General features: G+C 34.1%; 1 protein-coding gene across 1 annotated transcript; it reads left to right on the top strand.

Annotated features, from left to right (window-relative positions):
• The first annotated feature begins 479 nt into the window (after positions 1–479).
• Positions 480–7,561, top strand: LOC122229731 (olfactory receptor 14A16-like). The gene is given in 3 exon segments (XM_042955155.1): positions 480–641; positions 643–1,419; positions 7,373–7,561. Coding segments are annotated over 3 exon segments (1,128 nt in total).
• The last annotated feature ends 460 nt before the right edge of the window (positions 7,562–8,021 follow it).

Raw genomic sequence — 8,021 nt, 5'->3', positions numbered from 1 at the left:
ACTTTATTTTTGTTTTTTTCAGCTGCACCTGTGAAGTATGTTAGCTACGTCCTAGAGAGATTTGTCTGAAAGGATTTATGACTCTCTGTTAGACTCCTAAGGCTATATATATATATATATATATATATATGTATTTGTTCTACTAGCCAACACTCAGAACTTTACTGGATTTTCTGCCTCTTTAAATTGTCCTTAAAGCCAACCATATTTCATTGACCTCTGAGTAAATATCTCAATATGGATGGTAGGGGGCTATGTGCTCATTGACCTCTGTGTAAATATCTCAATATGGATGGTAGGGGGCTATTGCTGTATGCTGTGTATCTCTATGCTGGTATTCTGATGAGCTACACCTCACTCAGAACCAAACATTGCCAAAGGTCAAGTAAAGATGATATGACAATATCTGAAAGGACTAGTTATCAGTGTCATCTTTATTTCTGCAGATAAGAATTAGCGTGGCTGAGAAATAAGCCACCATGACCAACATAACAAGATTCTTGCTCATGGGATTCTCTGATGATCAGGTGCTACAGAGACTTTATGCTGCATTCCTCTTCCTGGTTTACCTAGCAGCACTAATGGGGAACCTCCTCACTTTCACCCTCACCACCATTGACCAGCATCTTCAATCCCCCATGTTTTTTTTTCCTAAAGAATTTGTCTTTGATTGATATCTGTTACATTTCTGTTACTGTCCCCAAATCTGTCATGAACTCTTTGACCAACAGCCATTCCATCTCTTTCATAGGATGTGCCTCACAAGTTTTCCTTGTTATTTTTCTTGCTGGCACAGAGTACGCCCTTCTCCTAGTGATGTCCTATGACCGCTATGCTGCCATCTGCTGTCCTCTGCACTATGAGACAATCATGAATAGAGGTGCCTGTGTGCAGATGGTGACAGCATCATGGTTTAGTGGGTGTGTCTATGGATCCATTCATGCTGCAGGAACATTTTCTGTTCGTTTCTGTGGTTCCAACATAGTGCACCAATTCTTTTGTGATGTCCCATCACTGCTCACACTTGCTTGTTCTGGACAGAAAACTCTAGAATATGCATTTATAATTGGTAGTTGTTGTTTTGGGTTTATATGTTTTATTTTATTGATTGTATCCTATGTTCACATTTTTTCTACCGTTCTAAGAATCCCATCTGCAAATGGGAGAGGGAAATGTCTTTCCACCTGCCTGCCCCACCTCACCGTGGTGACACTGTTTATCCTTTCTGGAAGTATCACATATTTAGCTAAAAATTTTAAATCTTCATCTTCAGTGAAAGTGTTGATATCAGTGCTTTACACTGTGTTACCCCCCATCATGAATCCTGTCATCTACAGCCTCAGAAACTGGGATGTGCAAATGGCCTTGGGCAAACTGATATCTGGGAAACTGTTCAGGATACCTTTTAAATTTAAATACGTAAAATTTCATTAAAATGAATAATTTTATTGACAATAATTGTTTCCAAAGAGATGCCTCCATTTCCCTTTGCAGGTCCAAAAAAACTCCGTAATTTGTTGCCTAACAGGGTACCAGGGTAAAATTTAACTGTCTTATGTAGTGGTCTAGGGTGTTGAAAATTTTTAATTAAATGGTTCTTTCCTGTTTTGATTGTATATCACAGTATTTTACTAGGGTAACATTCTAAATGATTTGTATTTATCATAGTATTCATAAGCGCATTATGATCACATAATCTTTTCAGGGTAGTCACAAAATATGGCACCCTTTACTTTTATTCTAGGAATATAGTTCATATTTAAAGTAAAAATGAGGTTTCATATTTTTTAAATTATTCGTAAGTATCCAGGTTTACTTACTAAATGGCAAGTTTGTACTCGTTGAGCATTGAAAAAATTCTTTTTTGTTTTCTCAAGTTATTTGCATAAATCTTAAAATTTGAACTTAGAGAATCTTTTTGGTTATGCTAGTTAAATATTTTTTTGGTGGGTATCAGAGGAAATCCATCAAAGGAGTAGTAAAATTGCTGTGGTTACTGTTCATTCAAGAATTAAGAATATCTAAAGATGATGATGACAGCATTCATCTGAAAGACCTGGTTCAAAACAGAATTTCAATAGGAACGCTTTATTTTGTTATAAATAAATTTAAAATTACCCAACATTGAAATGATATCGAACACATCTCTTAAATCTCTTCTTTTTCGTTTCTTCTTTTGTTCTTTTCTCATTCCTCAATCATTTTTTTTATTCCTGTTATTTATTGTATTTGTATCATTTTTATTTTTTTCTTTATTTCTACTTTTTTTTCCTTTTTTGGTCTTTTCTTTTTCTGTTCAAAAATAAATTTACTTTTTCTTAAATCTACTCAATTATGAATTCCTCTCAAACTACTTTATAATCTACCTCTCTTCCCACTCAGATAACCTTACTACTTACAAAAAACATAATACTTCTACATTTTTTGTGATAATCTTGGTATAGAAATAAGGACCACTGAATCTGAGCCCAAGTGTTACCCTTGCCTATTTAACCTCCCTCCAGTGGATGAAGATGGCTTAAGCTTGTTATATATTTATATGTGTATGTGTGTATAACATGTATAACAATGCTTTATTTTAATCTATATCTATCTATCTATCTATCTATCTATCTATCTTTCTATTTAGGATATATATATTTATGTTATGTATGTATGTATATAATGTATAATATTAATATATTATGATATATTATAATTATATAATAATATAATATAATTTATGATATATTATACTTATAAATATAATATAATATATTATATTATAGAATAATATATATATTCTTTCACTTCTCTGTCATTTTAATGTAATAACTTAAAAGCATTTTTTCTTGAGCATTTTTAAACCAGATTTAGGGAGAGAATATTTAAGCAAAATACTGAGTTTTCATGTTTATTTGGAAATATATAACACCTTTTGATCATTATATATTCAATTTACAATTATTTAATTTAAAATTTTAGGCTTTCCTGATGTTGCACTCAATTTTTTCTGCTTTATGTTCACTGTATTCTTCCAGTAGTTCTGGGTGTTACTTGGTGTAATTTGGATTCGTGTGCTCTCTCTTTCAGCCATATTAAATAACTCAACAATAATTTTCTCACTTTTTGAAAAGTATATCTAGGAACTGAGCACTTCTTACAAATTACAATATTACCAATCAGAGTTGCACCCCTTATCACCTGTCATTCTGATTTTGTCATAGTAGAGACATTGTGTACTGCCTTTCTCCCTCTCCTTCCTTCAGTTCATTCTAGACTTAGAGACTTAGAGCTAAGTAAGGGTAGAACCAACACTAATGTCTCCTTGAGTCACATAAGGATAAGCCAAACCCTGTGTTCTCCATTGTTTTTTTTTTAATATATGAAATTTATGGTCAAATTGGTTTTCATACAACACCAGTGCTCATCCCAAAAGATGCCCTCTTCAATACCCATCACCCACCTTCCCCTCCCTCCCACCCCCTATCAGCCCTCAGTTTGTTCTCATTTTTTAAGAGTCTCTTATGCTTTGATTCTCTCCTACTCTAACCTCTCTTTTTTTTTTCCCTTCCCCTCCCCCATGGGTTTCTGTTAAGTTTCTCAGGATCCACATAAGAGTGAAAACATATGGTATCTGTCTTTCTCTCTATGGCTTATTTCACTTAGCATAACACTCTCCAGTTCCTTCCACGTTGCTACAAAGGGCCATATTTCATTCTTTCAACAATAGCCAAATTATGGAAAGAGCCTAAATGTCCATCAACTGATGAGTGGATAAAGAAATTGTGGTTTATATACACAATGTTCTCCATTGTTTTTCACCGTTGGTGCTTCTCGTGTTTGAATTATCCCACTCAAATGTAGTGTTCCCAGGGTTCAGATGGCAAATATACCTTGTCCTTGATGCTTCCCCTGGCTGGAATGCTTTTTTCCCAGGTATGTGTTCAGCTTCATCTTCCTTTTACTAAATATTTTCTTTGCTTTGTAAATGCTGAATGAAATAGAATTCTGTGTGTGTAATTCTTGTCTGTGATCCATAGTAAAATTTGATGACTCTAAGTTCAAGTAAACACAAACCAAAGATTTAACCAACCTAACACACAATGTGATTAGTTCTGTTGAGTACAGATGAATGACTACATTACAACACAAATCTAGAACTAGTATGATTTTGTGAGTTAATTTGCACCAAATTAATAATTAGTATGTTTCTTTTGATAGTGGATTTCTGGGATTTTATTTGGAGATGCTGGTCATTTTTATAACATTGATATTGAGGGGAAAATTGTTAACAATAACACTGAACCTACCACTCTATACTGACAAATTATTTAATAAATTTAATTAAAATATATTTTATGTGATTTGAAAGGAGACTATTAATTCCTCTAAACATAGTAACATAAATTCTGAACATTGGATTCATTACCTGATTAACAAATTACTTTTATGTTTATTATTACATTTCCCCAACATGTGCTCAGATATTTCAATGTCATATGTAAGTCAATACAATTTCTTAAAAATATATATTTTACTATATAATATGGAAGTCTATACATATATCAAAGGCTATTGATATATCTATAGTCCCTAACCAACACTTATAAAGAGATTATTTCTAGTTTATGGTTGTTATGAATAAATGCCCAAATAATTTTGTACATGTAAAATTTTATTTGCATTTATGATGACATTTAGGACAGCTGTATAAAAGTAGAATCTTTTCCCCTCAATATCAAAGTTATAAAAATGGTCAGCATCTCCAAAAAGATCCCAGAAATACGCTATGAAAGGAAATTTGACCATAAATTTCATAGCATATTTAAGGCAAAATAATTGCCTTAAAACTATAGATTGTTTTGGGTAGCATGGACATTTTAACAATAATAATACTTACAATCCATGAATACAGAATAACTTTTATTCGTGTTTGATTTAACTTCTTATATCAATGTCGTAGTTTCAGTCTGGAAGTCTTTCAGGTCCTTGGTTAAATTTATTCCTAGATATTCTATTCTTGTTGATGCAATTGTGAAATTGTTTTATTAATTTCCCTCTCTGACAGGTGATTGTTATGGTATAGAAACACAATAAAACTTCACATATTGTGTGCTGCAGTTACACTGAATTTAATTATTAGTTCTACTAATATTTGTATAATCTTTAGAGTTTTCTATAATAATGTCATGTTATTTGCAAATAGTGAAAGTTTGTTTCCTTTCAGATTTAAATACCTTTACTTTTTCTTTACTAATTTGTGTAAGATTGCCAGGTCATGTTGAATGAAAGTGGTGAGAGTGGTGAATATGATGTTAGCTTTAGCCTTGTAATATGTAACCTTTATTACTTACAGGAATCTTCCTTCTATACCAAATATATTGACTTCTTATCATGAATGGATGTCGAATTTTGTCAATTATATTTTTCTGCGTCTATTTAAATAATCATATGATTTACATACTTGTGTTACTGTGATGTATCACACTGATTGGTTTGATGATGTTGAATCATCCTTGCATCCCTGGAATAAATCCCCTTGATCATGGTACATGATTATTTTAATTCACTGTTGAAAGTTTTGTTAATATTTGATTTAGCAATGTGTCTATTAATTCCACTGTCCATTTTGCAAGTGGATTTTTTTTGCTTTTGAGTTGTATGAATTTTGTACATATTATGGATATTAACATTTTATCAGATAACATGATATGCAAATATTTTCTCCCATTTTGTAGGTCATTCTTTCATTTCATTGATTACTTGCCATACAAAATCTTTTTAGTTTTATGTAGTCAATACAATTATACTAGGGGGCATTAACAACCAACTGATATCAATGAACAGATCATTTAAACAGAAAATCAACATGTACACGATGGCTTCGAATGACACACTGGACCAGATGGACTTAAAACAAACACTCAGAAGATTCCATCCTAAAGCAGCAGAATGCACATTCTTTTCTTTTCTTTCTTTTTTTTTTTTCTTTTGCATCTATACTTATCAGGGAAATTGGCCTATAGTTTTATTTTCTTGAAATGTCCTTGTCTGTTTTTTCTAGTTATTTTTTAAAATTTTCTTAATTTTGTTTATATATTGAGAGAGAAAGAGAAAGCACAAGTGCAGGAGAGGCAGAGAGAGAATCCTAAGCAGGCTCCATGCTGCCAGCACGGATGGGGCTTGAACTCTGCTATAAGATCATGATCTGAGCCATAACCAAGAGTTAATTAACTGACTGACCCACCCAGGTGCTCCTGTACTTGTATGATTTTGATACAGTCAAAGAAACTAGACTTTAAAACAAAGAATGTGAAAAGAGACAACAAAGGGAACGATATAATTATAAAAGGGACATTCCAACAAGAATATCTAACAATTGTATATACTTATGCACTCAGGATTAGAGCACCCATTTGAAACAAAAATAATAGTAAACATAAAGGAACTAATTGCTAATAACACAATAATATTAGGGGGCATAAACAACCCACTTACATCAATGGACAGATCATCTACACAGAAAGTCAACAAGGACACAATGGCTTTGAATGGCATACTGGAACAGATGGATTTAAAATATATGCTCAGAACATTCCATCCTAAAACAGCTGAAGGCACATTCCTTTCTTTTTTTTTTTTATTTTAATGTTTATATATTTATTTTTGAGAGAGAGAGAGCAAGCATGTGTGGGGGAGGGACACAAAGAAAGGTAGAGAGAGAATCCCAAACAGGCTCTGCACTCTCAGCACAGAGGCTGACATGAGGGTCTATCTCATGAACCATGGGATCATGACCTGAGCCAAAATCCAGAGTTGGATGCTTACTGACTGAGTCACCCAGGAGTCCCTGAATGCCGCCCCTTCTTGACACTTTTGCTAATAGCAGCTCATTAGTCTGACTAATTGAGTGGCACAATATTTCATCATAGTTTCTGACTAGTAAGAATTTTCTTGCAGTCATCCCGAGGCTCATGAGAGGTCTCGTTCTTCATTTCAATCAAAGGTCACCTTGTTAATTTTTCCTCCTCCATCAGAATCATTTTCTGAAGGATCCCACGTAATAAGGTCCTAATTGTCTTGAGATATAATAGTTCTCACTTTAGTAGTGGTAATCTGTGCCCACATCATTGTCATCTTACATGCTATATTTTCCAAGCATTTCTCCTACCATTGAATTATTTTGTATGTAATGTCTGTATTGGAGGAACATGCAGCTTTTATATCTCTTTCTAAAGACAACATTTTCCTAGCCTATCCCAATTTTGTCCTTACTTGTGATACCTTTTTTGTGGCATTCATAACACACAGAGCAATGGTCAACCTACCACTTACAATAACTCGCTCACTTTTTCTTCTCCATTTTCCCTTCCTCACTGTTTTGTATAAGGTATCTAACAAGAGTGCGGGCACTTTTCAGGATGCCCTCATACCCACACACCTATCTGAAACACTCAAAACACTTGGCCAAGTCTCCAAACATGAGGGTGGAGAGCAACGTTGGAATTTCCCACAGACCAAAGGCTTTCCTCCCAGCATGGCTCATTTACCCAGTGTGGTTTCCTCCTGGTTGGCTTGACAATTGTTGGAAGGTGAAGTGACTGTAAAGTATCTCCCAAACTAAAAGACATTGAGGCTAAATAACAAAGCAGGGCACTCCATACAGTTTACAAAGAGTTTTATTCAGGTCCACTTACTAACAGAAAAGGTTGAGCAGGAAACGATCCAGCTATATAGTTATGCTCTGCAAAGTATGGACCTCAATTTAAAATTTTATATAATTGTATAAAATTTTATAAAAGAGGACATGTACAATGGTATTGTAGTGATATGAAAGTCTTGACATGATTTTAGGAAGATGGCGGTGTACGAGGACACTGGGCTCACCGCACATCCTGCTGATCACTTAGATTCCACCTACACCTGCCTAAATAACCCAGAAAACCTCCAGAAGACTAGCAGCAGAACAGAGTCTCCAGAGCCAAGCACAGACAAGAGGCCCACAGAAGAGGGTAGGAAGGGCAGAGAGGGGGTGCGCA

Source organism: Panthera leo, chromosome A1, assembly GCF_018350215.1.
Source record: "Panthera leo isolate Ple1 chromosome A1, P.leo_Ple1_pat1.1, whole genome shotgun sequence".
In the NCBI taxonomy this organism is placed as follows: domain Eukaryota; kingdom Metazoa; phylum Chordata; class Mammalia; order Carnivora; family Felidae; genus Panthera; species Panthera leo.
This window is presented reverse-complemented; position numbering and strand designations above follow the sequence as displayed.